The sequence below is a fragment of the Saccopteryx bilineata genome, chromosome 4 (genome assembly GCF_036850765.1).
Source record: "Saccopteryx bilineata isolate mSacBil1 chromosome 4, mSacBil1_pri_phased_curated, whole genome shotgun sequence".
In the NCBI taxonomy this organism is placed as follows: Eukaryota; Metazoa; Chordata; class Mammalia; order Chiroptera; family Emballonuridae; genus Saccopteryx; species Saccopteryx bilineata.
The window spans coordinates 26,107,105-26,123,418 of NC_089493.1; the positions used below are offsets into that span (position 1 = coordinate 26,107,105).

Here is a 16,314-nt window from a genome sequence, read left to right on the forward strand (position 1 = left end):
CTAAATGCAGATCAAATATTCCCAATGAAAATTTTACACCATATTGAGATATACTATAAGTGTAAAATACACAATAAATTTAAAACATCTCAATGATTTTTTTCTATTGAGTAAATGTAGAAGTAATATTTTGGATTAAAATATATTATTAAAACTAATTTCACCTATTTCTGTTTACTTTTGTAATAAGGTCACTTATTAAAATTTATATATGCCATATTTCTATTGGGAGCAAGTCGATACAAATGCAACTTATGAAACTGACACATTCAGAAGCAAATTATAAAATGATACTTCATTCTAGAAGTTTACTTTAAACTGAAAATATGTCTGTTGTCTCCAAAATAAAATCCCATTTACATGTTCAAAGTATATATAACTGAAAAAATAAAAGAATATAGTAAGGAAAAAATATTCCTAGAATATTTACCAAAGCACATGAAAACATTGTAGCAAAAATATTAACAGTGAACACAACTAAACATTTACTAGATAACAGACAAAAAAAGTTGGCATCTAACCTAAGATCAACAGAAGATAACTAATGCCCCACATACACTTCTCAAGAGGATTTAACCACAGGATTAGGATCTCACAGATCTATGTCAGCTATTTAGGAGAGCAAAAAGGGAAAAGAGACTAAGAGTGTTTAACAATTCAGAAATCTGAGACAGCAACTAGCAAAAATCACTAAAATTGTTCTTTGCATACGGACAGTGAAAATAATTATTAAACCTCAGGAATTGGGAACAGAAAATTGAAAAACAGAGTTTGAGAAAAATTTAGTGGCTTTTTCTTTAATCATAGGAATGTGTAAAGAAAAAAAAACAAAACAAGCCCAAATACTTATAGGTTCTAGGAAACGGTAACCGTCTGAATAAGGGGAAAGCTTACGTTGATGGATGCTAATTTTAAATGTCAGGTATTCTAAAAATTAAGGGTCTGTTCATTGCCATGAAATACAGATTAATTTATGTGACAAAACATCAAAAGAAGTATGTTTTGAGGGGATTATTTACTTCTCTTGTTTTCAAACCCACATTTGATGTTTTGACTCACTCATACTTTGAGGTAGTTTCTCAGCAAATGTTAGCAAATCTTTAGTTGTTCAGGATTCAGAGAATATAAATGGACTATGTCCCTTTAAGTGGTAACCTAGCAACTTGCTGAGGGGATTAGAACAAAATGATCCCAAGGAAGAGAGGAAGATTCAAATCCCAGAAGCAGGTGCTTCTAAACTCCTGGCTTATTATGGAGCAAGGACAGACTTTAAAGGCATTTCAAAGTACAACAGATCCTATTCAACAAGTAAGCTTTGAGTGTGTACTAGGCAACAAACATTAAATAATTTTTATTTCTCACAATGCCTGAAAAATAGGTATCATGTCCATTATATTAACAATGAAATGAGTTAAGATGGCTTCATGGGTGAATTTTATCAAACACATTTTTTTAAAGATTTTGTTTATTGATTTTAGAGAGGAGAGAAGAAAGAGAGAAATGAGGGGGGGGGAGCATCAATTCAAAGTAGTTGCTTCACGTATGTGCCTTGATGGGGCAAGCCCAGGGTTTTGAACCTGCGACTTCAGCGTTTCAGATCGACGCTTTATCCACTGCGCTGCCACGGGTCAGGTGAATTTTATCAAACATTTAAATATTAATACCAATCCTTCTCAAACTCTCCCAAAGAGGAGGAGGAAACTCATTCTATGAGGCCATCATTACCCTGATACCAGAGCCAGATGAAGGCATCACAAGAAAACTACAGATCAATATCCCTTATAAACACAAGTATAAAATTCTCAACAAAATATTAGCAAACCAAACCCAGCAGCATACTAAAAGGTTACACAGTAGGACCAAGCTGGATTTATCTCAAAAATGCAAGGGTGGTTCAACATACAAAACTCAATCAAAGTCATACACCACATGAAGAGAATGAATGAAACAAAACAGAATCATCTTCAATGATGTAGAAAAAGCATTTTACAAAATCCAGCACCCTTGCATGGTAAAAACACTTGACGAAGGACTTGAAGGAGACTTCCTCAACATGATAGAAAGCATTTTGAAAAACCCACAGCTAACAACACCCTGAACGGTGAAAGACCGGAAGGATTCCCCATAAGATCAGTAACAAGACAAAGATACCCACCTTTTACCTCTTCTACTCAGCATTGTACAGAAATCTCCAAGCAGAGCAATTAGGCAAGGAACAGAAGTAAAAGGCATCAAAGTTGTAAAGGAAAAAGCCAAATGACCTCTATCTGCAGATGATATGATCTTGTTTACATCAATCCAAAAGAACCCCTCCCCCTCCACACACAAAGCTATTAGTGATTGTGAACAAGTTCAGCAAGGTTTCAGGATATAAGATCAATAAACAAAAATCAACTATATTTCTACACACGGGCCATTAACTGTTGTATCAAAAAGAATAAAATATTTAGGAATAAACTTAACCAAGGAGTTATAAGACCTGCACACTGAAAACTATGAAACATTGCTGAAAGAAATTAAAGATCTCAATAAATGGAAAGACAACCTTGCTCATGGACCAGAACACTTAACATTAAGATGGCAATACTCCCAAAAGCACTTTATAGATGGAGGGCATTCCCTATCAAAACCCTAATGGCCTCACTGCAGATATTAAAAAGCTTTATCCTCCCTCACCTAATAGCTTGGTTGGTTAGAACATTGCTCCTAAATGCAAAGGTTACCAGTTCGATCCCTGGTCAGGGCACATACAGGAACAGATCAATGCTTCTATTTATCTGTCTGTCTCTCCCTCTCCCTTCCTCTCTTTAAAATCAATAAACAAATTCTTTTAAAATAGCATTATCCTAAAATTCATATGGAATTGCAAGGGACCCTGAATAGCCAAAAAAAGATCTTGACATAGAAAAACAAGAGGATTTGGGATTTGCATTTCCCAATTTCAAATATTAGTACATAAGTACAGTAAGTAAAATGACATGATACTGGTATAAGGGTAGACATATAGATCAATGAAATATTAAAAGTCCAGAAATAAACCCATACACTTATGGCCAAATGATTTTCAATAACAGTGCCAAGAGTATTCAATACAGAATGAACAGTCTCTTCAACTAATTATACTGGGACAACTAGATACACACACGCAAAGGAATGAAGATAGACCCTTATTCTCACACTATGTTAGAAAAATTAACTGAAAATAGATCAGAAGCCATTTAGCTCTAAATATGAGAGCTTAAACTATAGAATTCTTAGAAGAAAATCATAAAGATCATGACCTTGGGTTAGGCCAGAGGTAGTCAACCTTTTTATACCTACCGCCCACTTTTGTATCTCTGTTAGTAGTAAAATTTTCTAACCGCCCACCGGTTCCACAGTAATGGTGATTTATAAAGTAGGGAAGTCACTTTACTTTATAAAATTTATAAAGCAGAGTGACAGCAAGTTAAAGCATATAATAATAATTACTTACCAAGTACTTTATGTCGGATTTTTGCTAAGTTTGGCAGAATAAATCTTTATAAAACAACTTACTATAGTTAAATCTATCTTTTTATTTATACTTTGATTGATCTGCTACCGCCCACCATGAAAGCTGGAACACCCACTAGTGGGTGGCAGGGACCAGGTTGACTACCACTGGGTTAGGCAATAGTTTCTTAAATATGACACCAAAAGTATAAGCAAGAAAAGAAAAAATAGAAGCCCTGGCCAGTTGGCTCAGTGGTAGAGCATCGGCCTGGTGTGCAGGAGTCCCAGGTTCGATTCCCGGCCAGGGCACACAGGAGAAGCGCCCATCTGCTTCTCTACCCCTCCCCCTCTCCTTCCTCTCTTTCTCTTCCCCTCCTGCAGCCGAGACTCCATTGGAGCAAAGCTGGCCCGGGCAGTGAGGATGGCTCTGTGGCCTCTGCCTCAGGCATTAGAATGGCTGATTGCAGCAGAGCGACGCCCCAAGATAGGCAGAGCATCGCCCCCTGGTGGGCATGCCAGGTGGATCCCGGTTGGGTGCATGCGGGAGTCTGTCTGACTGTCTCCCCGTTTCCAACTTTGGGAAAAAAAAAAAAGAAAAAAGAAAAGACAAAATAGAAAAATTAGATATCATCAAAATGAAAATGTTTGTATCATGAAAAAAAGACTATCAAAAGAGTGAAAGGACAGACCAGATAGACCACAAAACAGGAAAAATTATTTGTAAATAATACATCTGATAAAGGTCTAATATTCAGAATGCATTAAGAATTCTTATAACTCAACAAAAAAGACATCAACCCAATTAAAAAATAGCCAAATGCCTTGAATAGACATTTCTCCAAGGAAGATATACAAATAACCAAAAAAGACATGAAAAGATACTCAATGTCAGTGATTAGGGAACACAAAGCAAAACCACAGTAAGATACCACTTCACAGCCACTAATCTAGCAACAATCTAAAAAACAGAAAATGAGTGTTAGTGAGAATGTAGAGAAATCAGAACTCTCATATCTTGCTGATAGAAATGTGCAATGGTACAATCACTGTGGAAAACGTTTGGCGTTCCCTTAATAAGTTAAACACAGAATTACTATACAACCTAGCAATTCTATTCTTAAACATTTATCGGAAAGAACTGAAAACTGGTGTTCAAACAAAAACTGTATATGAATGTCCATAACGGCACTATTTACAATAGCCAAAAGGTAGAAACAACCATTCATCAACTGATAAACAAATGTGGTATATGCATACATGGGATAATACTCAGCCATAAAAAGAAAGAAGCACTGATACATGTACAACATGGATGAATCTTGAAAACATTATAAGAAGTGAAAGAAGTCAGACACAGCCTGACCTGTGACGATGCAGTGGATGGAATGTTGACCTGGAACACTGAGGTCGCTGGTTTGAAATCTTGGGCTTACTCAGTCAAGACACATACAAGAAGCAACTACACAGCCTGACCTGTGGTGGCGCAGTGGATCAAGTGTTGACCTGGAAATGCTGAGGTCGCCAGTTTGAAACCCTTGGCTTGCCTGGTAAAGGCACATATGGGAGTTGATGCTTCCTGCTCCTCCTCCCCTTCTCTCTCTGTCTCTCTCCTCTCCCCCCCCCCATCTCTCTCCTTTCTAAGGAAAAAATTAAAAAAAAAAAAAGAAGCAACTACTACAAGTTGATGCTTCCCGCTCCTCCCCCACTTTCTCTCTCTCTCAAATCAATAAAATCTTAAAAAAAAAAAAGAAAGCCAGATACAAAATGCCACATAGTGTAGGAGTCCATTTATATAAAATATCTAGAATAGGCAAATCCAGAGTGACAAAAAGTACATTCGGGGCTGCCAGAGCCTGAGTAGTGACCACTTAAATGGTGCAGGATTTACCTTTGGGATGATAAGAAGGTTCTGGAACTAGACAGTGCTGATGGTTGCACACTGTGAACATACTAAATGTCACTGAATTGTACACTTTAAAATGGTAAATTTTGTTTTGTATATTTTACCACAATAAAATAACAATAGGAACTTATATACATAATTCCAAAAAAATTCATAAAGGAAAAAAAATTTAATACGCAAAAAACAATTCAAGAAATCATGAATAGTTAGTAGCCCACTCCTGGTACCCCCCCAAAAAAAAAGGAAATCATAAATAATCCTTTTAAGTATAACAAATCAATAGAGTCTTCTCATGGCCAAGGCTATTTCCTCATCTATAAGTGTTATCAATTTTTGCAAGACAAGGTTGTCAGGGTCATGCCCCAGCCCTGCCTTCCGTGAGGGAAGTCACACTCACCTCCAATCACTCGAATATTGTTGTCCTTCGTCAGAATTGCTTCAGCATAGAACACCAAAACTGGAATTCTCCTGCAGCCTCCAGTCCACATGATACATGGATGATCCCTACAGCCATAACAAAAGGCTTTATTAATTCGTGACTCAAAATCTGAATGAACTGCTGAATAGTTGGCTGCATAACTCTTCCCCCCTCCTTCTGACACAAGAACCCTGAATGTGCTATGGGAAACCATTCATCTTCCACTTTCAGCCACGTGGTTTGTTTCAGATTAATTCCATCCATTCTAATTCTCAATTACAGTGGCTGCTTCAGGGACGAGCACATAAGCCAATTGGAGCAAGTGAGGGTCTGGTGACACATTGTGAGACCCTCTGAGGAAACAATGCTTTCTCTTCTCTAGCTGCTATGGAAGAGGTGGCCTCTCTTCCCCTTAATGGTGCGGGAGACTGAGAGGGCTGGAAGTGACACTGTCATTTTGTGACCTGGGCAGGATAGTCTGGAGTTGACTGCAAAGGAGGAGCCAGTGGACGCCTGACCAGAAGAATGAGAGGAATGAGATCCTGACAGGCACACTTAGAGCTGCAGAAACGAGTCTGCCCTAAATACGAGTTAGTGAAGTCTCTTTATTTTGAGGACAAGTATGTTTTAGTCCCCAGCACACATAAAGAATCCTAACAGATATACCCCCTTAATACCCTCTAGTCCTTCTGAAGCCAATTTGAAGACCCATCCTAAGATTCTCAGTTAAGAATGCTAAATTAACACCAGCACCCCAATTAACGCCACATATTTTATTTTTCATTGACTGGTTTTAGAGAGGGAGGGGGAGGGAAAAGGGGGGGGGAAAGAGAGACAGAGAGAAGTATTCATTTGTTGTTTCACTTAGTTGTGCATTCACTGATCCCCAGACTAGGGATCAAACCCATAACCTTAGTGTTTTGGGAGGATGCTTTAACCAATTGAACTAACTGGTCAGGACCAAACCAGTTACCAGTACCTCCTACATGCCAGGAATTAAAATAAAAGCTTTCACATTATCTCACATAATCCTCTTGCCCCTTCTATGAACTGAAGAGAAGGTGTTGCCCAAGGTCATGCAGCTAGCCGAGTAAAGGAAAGGTATCTGGACCCAAATGCCTGTGCTCTTTCCACCTCCCATCACCACAGGCACATTTCAGTGAGGTTCTGTGCAGGGAGCACCTTAAACAACCCTTTGGGAATTTAAACTAATCAATTTCTTAAATGGAATAAGATCCATTGAGCCAAGATTCAGTCTGACCTCAAATAAAGACCCACACTTTGAACAAACAAGTTGACAGACTACCATCCTAGGAGTGAGGCAGCCTGCAGACTTGGGGCGAGCTGCCAAAGCCTTTTAGTGGAGAAATCGAAGAATGTCATACCTAGTCCATTATCTATTTTCTAGAAATGAAATGCAGATAGATGCTCACTGTTCTTGTTCTTTGAACTGGTGATAGTGCCCAGTTGTGAGAAATGGTGTTTATAGGGTACATTATTTCAGCAAGAAGTATTTTTTGTTTTGCTTGCTTTTTAACCTGAACACCTGTAAAACATGGGCATGGGGCCAGATTATTCCTGTGATTTCTTCCATCTTTAATTTTTCCACTATATTCCAAGTCAGAGGATGGAAAGGAGAAAAACAGGCAGCCTGAACTACACAGTCTTGGACAGAAACTCTGTAAACTATCCAAAGTGCTTTGTCAAGCTAGCACAAGCTACAAATCGACACCACTGCGCCTTGTCACTTATAAACAATGGATTACTGCGATGAAACCGACAAGATTCAGAACACAACAGGTACACAGAGGAGAAGAGCCAAGGCCCTAACTACACTATCTGTGGAAAGCCAAACCCCTAAGAAAGAAATCTTTCCACTTACAATCAATAAAAAAAATTAAAGAGCCTGACCAGGCGGTGATGTAGACAAGTGGTCCCCAACTCCTGGGCTGCGGACCGGTACCGGTCCGTGGGCCATTTGGTACCGGTCCGCAGAGAATGAATAAATAACTTACATTATTTCCGTTTTATTTATATTTAAGTCTGAACGATGTTTTATTTATTTATTTATTTATTTATTTATATAAATAAATTTTTATTTTAATGGTGTGACATCAATAAATCAGGGTACATATATTCAAAGAAAACATGTCCAGGTTATCTTGTCATTCAATTCTGTTGCATACCCATCACCCAAAGTCAGATTGTCCTCCGTCACCTTCTATCTAGTTTTCTTTGTACCCCTCCCCCTCTCCCTCCTTCTCTCCCCCTGCTCCTTGTAACCACCACACTCTTGTCCATGTCTCTTAGTCTCGTTTTTATGTCCCACCAATGTATGAAATCCTGCAGTTCTTGTTTTTTTCTGATTTACTTATTTCACTCCGTATAATGTTATCAAGATCCCACCATTTTGTTGTAAGTGATCTGATGTCATCATTTCTTATGGCTGAATAGTATACCATGGTGTATATGTGCCACATCTTCTTTATCTAGTTTTCTATTTTTTTTTTACAGTGATTAAAGCCTTTAAGCAAACTCTTGGCCAATACAGCAAGAATCCATAAAAGAGTAGTGTCCTTCACATGTTCACCAAGTCCAAGATGGCCCCAACATCATACCAAATCCCTGAAAAATGCAACCCAACCCCAGTTCAGTCTGTTAGGAGCTGTCACAAGGAGCAGGAGTCCAGGAAAAGTCCACATCTAGGAAAAGTCCGCATGGCACTGGAATTGTCACAATTCTATACTTTGCAGCTCACGTCCAATGATGTTTTATTTTTAAAAAATGACCAGATTCCCTGTTACACCCGTCTAAGACTCACTCTTGACGCCTGTCTCGGTCACATGATACATTTATCCGTACCACCCTAAAGGCCGGGCCGTGAAAATATTTTCTGACCATTAAACTGGTCCTTGGCCCAAAAAAGGTTGGGGACCACTGGCATAGAGCGTTGGACTGGGATGCGGAGGACCCAGGTTTGAGACCCCGAGGTCGCCAACTTGAGCGCAGGCTCCTCTGGTTTGAGTAGGGCTCACCAGCTTGGACCCAAGGTCGCTGGCTTGAGCAAGGGGTCACTCAGTCTGCTGTAGCCCCCCGGTCAAGACACATATGAGAAAGCAATCAATGAACAACTAAGGTGCCGCAACGAAGAGTTGATGCTTCTCATCTCTCTCCCTTCCTGTCTGTCTGTCCCTCTCTCTGACTCTGTCTCTGCCACAAACAAACAAACAAACAAACAAAAAAAAACCCACGAAAATTAAAGAGGTAGTAGACAAATTATTCATTCAATAAGGTCAACTAAAACATACTTGAGGCAAATGCTAAACTGTCATTAAAACCATGCTCCCACCAGGTGGTGCTAAAGGGAAAAGATTCAAAATGATTAGGAAATTGAAAATTGGGATCTTCAATTTTCTTTCACACCAGAAACTGGTTTATCTTAAGAAAATGTGCTTTCTAGGCATGAAAGAACAAAGTATTTGAATGATTAATGCTCCAAATAGACCCCTTTTATGGTTCACTTTGTTGAAAGCCTAAGAATGTTTTGGTTTTTAAGAAGCAATTTCATGAGGAATGTAGAATGTATTATCATTCACTCCTGGGATGCAGCCTACATAACTGGAGCTCCCATGCCAGATTAACAGCAGTGGCACTGCTGGAAATGCCTTCCCCGCCTCCTCCTGCTCATTTACTCCCACTCTCCAAGGCCCAGCTCAACGCAGCTCCTCCCTCCCATGGTGATGTCTTCTTTCTCTGAACTCCTATAGAATTCGTACAATCATTTGTTGATGATCTTTTATTTTTCCATGTAAATGTTAATGATCTTTACAACTGATATAAAGCCAGTTTTTATTATAGAAATTAGTGTTACTATTTTTTTCAGTGACAAAAGAAACATCAGCCTGACTGGGCAGTGGCGCAGTGGATAGAGCAGGGGTCCCCAAACTACGGCCCCCTGAGGCCATTTATCCGACCCCACTGCACTTCCGGAAGGGGCACCTCTTTCACTGGTGGTCAGTGAGAGGAGCACAGGATGCATCCTGTGCTCCTGGAGTACTGTATGTGGCGGCGCTGCAAAGCGTGGCGTAGCTCACGTACAGTACTACTTCCGGTGATGCGGGAAGCACGCGTCATATCACTTGTTACGGCTAGCAGTGAGAAATATGGAACCGGACATTGACCATCTCATTAGCTAAAAGCAGGCCCATAGTTCCCATTGAAATACTGGTCAGTTTGTTGATTTAAATTTACTTGTTCTTTATTTTAAATATTGTATTTGTTCCGTTTTGTTTTTTTACTTTAAAATAAGATATGTGCAGTGTGCATATGGATTTGTTCATAGTTTTTTTATAGTCCAGCACTCCAACGGTCTGAGGGACAGTGAACTGGCCCCCTGTGTAAAAAGTTTGGGGACCCCTGGGCTAGAGCGTCGGACTGGGAATCAGAGGACCCAGGTTCGAGACTCTAAGGCCGCCAGCTTGAGTGCAGGCTCATTTGGTTTGAGCAAGACTCACCAGCTTGAGCCCAAGGTCACTGGCTCGAGCAAAGGGTCACTCAGTCTGCTGTAGCCCGCCAGTCAAGACACATATGAGAAAGCAATCAATGAACAACTAAGATGCTACAACAAGGAATTGATGGCCTGACCAAGCGGTGGCGCAGTGGATAGAGCGTCGGACTGGGATGCGGAAGGACGCAGGTTCGAGATCCCAAGGTCGCCAGCTTGAGCACGGGCTCATCTGGTTTGAGCAAAGCTCACCAGCTTGGACCCAAGGTCGCTGGCTCAAGCAAGGGGTTACTCGGTCTGCTGAAGGCCCACAGTCAAGGCACATATGAGAAAGCAATCAATGAACAACTAAGGTGTCGCAATGCACAACAAAAAACTAATGATTGATGCTTCTCATCTCTCTCCGTTCCTGTCTGTCTGTCCCTATCTATCCCTCTCTCTGACTCTCTCTCTGTCTCTGTAAAAAAAAAACAAAAAAAAAAAACAAGGAATTGATGTTTCTCATCTCTCTCCCTTCCTGTCTGTCCCTCTCTCTGACTCTCTCTGTCACAAATAAATAAATAAATAAATAAAAGAAACATCAAATCCTTTTATGAAAACTTCCACATCTATATAAAAAATTGTATTTGGAATCCCCAAGCATATAAAATAAGAGCACCCTTTGACATTTACTACTTGAAATAATGCCATGCAAAACAAGGACTGAGTGGAGAGTTTCTACTCCTTCAGTCCAGGATCAAAGGCATTAATCCTTTAATACAATCTAGGAATCTGAGCAGATCTAACAGATGTCCATAGATGTGCATCTTTGGATCAAATCAAGATCCTGAGATGAGTTAAGGCCTCCAAACTTCCAAAAACTTTTTAAATATAAGCCTATTGCTCTAAGTGTGAACAAGATTGACTTAAGACTCTTTTTCTTTTTTTTCTTTTCTTTTTTTTTTGGGGGGGGGGTATTTTTCTGAGGTGAGAAGCAGGGAGGCAGAGAGAGACTCCCGCATGTGCCCGACAAGAAACCACCTGGCATGCCTACCAGGGGGTGATGCTCTGCCCATCTGGGGCGTTGCTCCGTTACGACTGGAGCCATTCTAGTGCCTGAGGCAGAGACCATGGTGCCGTCCTTGGCGCCCAGGCCAACTATGCTCCCATGGAGTCTTGGCTGCGGGAAGGGCAGAGAGAGATAGAGAGGAAGGAGAAGGGGAGGGGTGGAGAAGCAAATGGGCACCTCTCCTGTGTGCCCTGGCTAGGAATCAAACCTGGGACTTCCACATGCCAGGCTGATGCTCTACCACTGAACCAACTGGCCAGGGCCAAGATTCTTAATATACAAAACAAGTATCTGATAGACAAGACATGAGCTGATGGAACAAGATTAACAGTCAAAAATCAACAGTAAGAGTGTGAAAGAGCCTGACCAGGTGGTGGCACAGTGGATAGAGCGATGGACTGGAATGCAGAGGACCCAGGTTCGAGACCCCAAGGTCGCCAGCTTGAGCGCGGGCTCATCTGGCTTGAGCAAAGCTCACCAGCTTGGACCCAAGGTCGCTGGCTCCAGCAAGGAGTTACTCGGTCTGCTGAAGGGCTATGGTCAAGGCACATATGAGAAAGCAATCAATGAACAACTAAGGTGTCGCAACAAAAAACTGATAATTGATGCTTCTCATCTTTTTCCATTTCTGTCTGTCTGTCCCCATCTGTCCCTCTCTCTGACTCTCTGTCTCTTTAAAAAAAAAAAGAGTCTGAAAGAAAGGAGAGCAAAAGGTGCATGAATTTGTGTTGGGGGAGAGAGGAAATAAGGGAGGGGAGCATTACACCTTTATTTTTACTAATTTCTACTAGAAATTTACCAATTATCAATTATGAATATAGGCAGCAAGCACTGCACTAACAGCATTATCTGAAATTAAAATTTTATACCATTTTATAATTAATGCCAGTATATTAAAACATCATTTACATTTATCATTACTTCTAAATTATATTAGTTATTAAACTTGCCACTAGATCGCCTGTGATCACAGTTGTATTCATCTGGTGTGATGAGGCTGGACAATGACTTGGCATCTTTCCCCCAACAATTATTAAGCTACCAAATGGTAACATCTCATATTAGTCCAGACATCTATGCTATTTCCCAGTATTCCCCACTTCTAAGTGTCAATCAAAGACCATTCCACAGTGTAATGATTTTATGCAAATTAAGCAAACATAGTCTTTATGCTGCTATCTTTAGAAAATAAAATTTAACTTCCCCTTGTTTTAAATAAATGATACTGTCATTTAATGTATAAGAAAGCACAAATTATTGTATCACAAGTAATTTTTTAAGAGTTTTGATAACTGCATTTCAGTGTAATTAGTATTTTTTTAATGGTCTGTATTTTATTTTTTTTAGCGCACGCGCACACGAGAGAAAAAGAAAGACAGACAGACAGAAATAGAGAGAGATGAGAAGCATCAGTTCTTCGTTGTGGTACCTTAGTTGTTCATTGATTGCTTTTCGTATGTGCCTTGACCAGGGGGCTTTAGCCGAGCCACTGACCCCATGCTCAAACCAGCGACCTTGGGCTCAAGCTAGTGACTCTGGGCTTCAAGCCAGTAACCTTTTGGGCTCAAGCCAGTGACCACAGGGTCATGTCTATGATCCCATGCTCAAGCCGGCCACCCCACACTCAAGCCGGTGACCCTGTGCTCATGCCAGAAGAACCCGTGCTCAAGCCGGCGACCTTGGGGTTTTGAACCTGGGTCCTCAGCTTCCCAGGCCGACACTCTATCCATTGTGCCACAGCCTGGTCAAGCTGTATTTTATTTTAAGCACCAAAAAAAGCACCAAAAAGATATTATTCTGTCAAGGGATCAATAGCATTGAAAAGGTTAAGAACATCCTGCCTGACCTGTGGTGGTGCAGTAGATAGAGCATTGACCTAGAATACTGAGGTCGCCAGTTGGAAACCCTGGGCTTGCCTGGTCAAGGAACATATGACAAGCAACAAGCAAGCAATGAACAACTAATGTGAAGCAACTAGGGGTTGATACTTCTCAATACCCCCTTTTCTCTCCTCTCTCTGCAAAATCAATAAAAAAGATCTAAAAAAAAAGAGCATCTGAAATAACATGATCTAATTTATACATTTATTTGTTCACTCAATCATTCAGTCAGCAAGTATTTATTGAGTATGCAGTATAATACTAGGTTGAACCATCTGAAATTGTCACTATTTGACTGTTTTTGACCTACCAAAATGGCAATTTCACATGGTTCAACCTAATACTTGCCGGTTCAGCCTCTAAATATACTAAGGAGACAGGTATTTAAGGAGGAAAAGAATAATCTTGAAATTGAAAAGACTGATGCTTGGAGTAGAAGTTAAAATTTTGGCCCTGGCCGGTTGGCTCAGTGGTAGAGCGTCGGCCTGGCATGCAGAAGTCCTGGGTTCGATTCCCGGCCAGGGCACACAGGAGAAGCACCCATCTGCTTCTCCACTCCTCCCCCTCTCCTTCCTCTGTCTCTCTCTTCCCCTCCCGCAGCCAAGGCTCCATTGGAGCAAAGATGGCCGGGCGCTGGGGATGGCTCCTTGGCCTCTGCCCCAGGCTCTAGAGTGGCTCTGGTCGCAACAGAGCGACGCCCTGGAGGGGCAGAGCATCCCCCCCTGGTGGGCAGAGCGTCGCCCCCGGGTGGGCGTACCGGGTGGATCCCGGTCAGGCGCATGCAGGAGTCTGACTGTCTCTCCCTGTTTCCAGCTTCAGAAAAATACACAAAAAAATAGAAGTTAAAATTTTGTGGAATTGCTATGAGGCAACACACACAAAACAAGAAGTCAAAAGGAGGCAAAGTGACCAGAGGGAATTATCCTGAATGAGAATGACCCAAATCTAATGTCAAATCTCTATTATTTTCTACAACCTAACAAGATGAGAAACCTTTCCCCAAAGCTTTATTAATGCTTCAATAATTGTTTTCAAGTTATAATATTAAATCATGAAATCTTCCACTTTATAATAAGAAGTCACTTTAAGTTCAATATTAAAGCAAATAAGAATAATGACTTATATGTGTATGGCACTTAATAATGGCACTTATGAATTACAAAGTAATTTCATATATAGTATTCTATTTGATCCTAACCATACTCCTACACAATAGCCTGGCAGATATTTTCCCCATTTTTCAGTTTATACAATATGCACATATCGAAGGGGACTTGCAGAAAATCTTAAAAACTGATCTTAACTATACGCCAGTTTTTCTCTTTGTTTGCTGTGCTAAGTAATAAGGTTAAAGGAGGCAACATAGCAAAGTGCTGGCCCTGGCTGGTTGGCTCAGTGGTAGAGCATCGGCCTGGCGTGCAGGAGTCCCGGGTTCAATTCCCGGCCAGGGCACACAGGAGAAGTGCCCATTTGCTTCTCCACCCTTCCCCCTCTCCTTCCTCTCTGTCTCTCTCTTCCCCTCCCGCAGCCAAGGCTCCATTGGAGCAAAGTTTGCCCGGGCACTGAGGATGGCTCTGTGGCCTCTGCCTCAGGCGCTAGAATGGCTCTGATTGTGGCAGAGCGACTCCCCAGATGGGCAGAGCATCACCCCCTGGTGGGCATGCCAGGTGGATCCGAGTCGGGCGCATGCGGGAGTCTGTCTGACTGTCTCCCCATTTCCAACTTCGAAAAAAAAAAAAAATAGCAAAGTGCTTCAAAATTTAGTAAAACTAGGTCTGACTCTCAATCCATCACTCAGTCTCTACACATCCCTGAGGACGTACTCTGATATTTGTGAGAATGAGTTTAATAAAGTGGGAATAACATCTTCAGGTTAAATGAGATACAGTAAAGCCCTTACTATCATCTATAGCTGCTGTACTTACCACTAGCATTTATAATTTTATTATGAGAATCCAGCAATCAAGAACTTTGACTATTACATAAAAGGACTCAGAAAGCAATGTGGTTCAATAGACACAGCACAGGCTATAACACTCTAATGTCCTGCCCCACAATTACTCTGGTAAGTCATAGTATCATCATTCTACCATTGCAAAGGTTTCTGAGAAAGTAACATAACCAATGTCACAGTGCTTGGAACCCTACTTTTCAATTAGCTAAACATTTTAAAAATCTCCTATGTTAGGATCTCTGATCAGGAGTTTACTAAGAGCTACTACTACCTGGAACATCTAGACCCAATGTTCAGTCACAAGTCCAGAGCCTTATCTCATTTCAGACAAAGACCAAATAATAAAAGCTTTAAGTAGACAATGAATAAAAGCTAAAACAAGAGTTAAGACATTAGGAAAGGAAGGATATTAGGTAAAAGAATGTATAGGAGTAAGGCCCCGGCCAGGGGCTCAGTGGAGAGCATCGGCCCAGCATATGAAAGTCTTGAGTTCGATTCCGATCAGGACACACAGGAAAAGCTACCATCTGCTTCCGGCACCCTCTCCCCCTTCTCTCCCTCTTCTCCCTCTTTTCCTCCCACAGCCAGTGGCTCACTTGGTTCCAGCATGGCCCAGGAGCTGAGGATAGCTCCCTTGGAGTGCATCAGCCTTAGGGGCTAAAAATAGCTCAGTACTCAAGCATCAGTCCCAAATAGGGTTAGCAGGTAGATCCCAGTCAGGGTGCATGCAGGAGTCTGCCTCACTATCTCCCTTCCTCTCACCTAAACAAAATAAACAAACAAACAAAAGGATGTATAGGAGTAAAAAGAAATATTTTCTATTGTAGAGGTAAAGGTTCAAAAGCAGGAGGCTCTTACTTACTCTTGGCTTACTGCCTCCTCATCCTCTGAAGATGATGCTGTTTCCTCCAGGTCCCGGGCCATCACGATTGGCATTTCCTTTAGGATTTGTCATGCAGAAAGTAGACGGGGGCCTCAGAGACCTTTCTTTGCAGATTCACTGGATCAAACAATCTGGGTGGTACAGAAACCTATAGAAAAGCCAAATAATATGAAACATGATGCAATCTCTATTTATTAATCATTACTGATGATCCTCCAAGTAATGAAAATGAATATTTACCTAAATGGTG

The 16,314-nt window shown here is 41.0% G+C and overlaps 1 protein-coding gene across 11 annotated transcripts in view; it reads right to left on the reverse strand.

The window, feature by feature from the left end:
• Positions 1 to 16,314, reverse strand: part of TTLL5 (tubulin tyrosine ligase like 5) — a 308,772-nt gene that overhangs the window by 291,150 nt on the left and 1,308 nt on the right. For all 11 annotated transcript variants that reach the window (XR_010731041.1, XM_066272631.1, XM_066272636.1 and 8 more), the window contains exons 2-3: positions 16,044 to 16,212; positions 5,775 to 5,881 (exon numbers count right to left, since the gene is read on the reverse strand). Coding sequence is in view for 10 of the 11 variants with exons in the window: in XM_066272631.1 (XP_066128728.1) it covers positions 5,775 to 5,881; positions 16,044 to 16,117 (181 nt within the window). In the remaining variant the exon portion in view is untranslated. The remainder of the gene's footprint in view (positions 1 to 5,774; positions 5,882 to 16,043; positions 16,213 to 16,314) is intronic.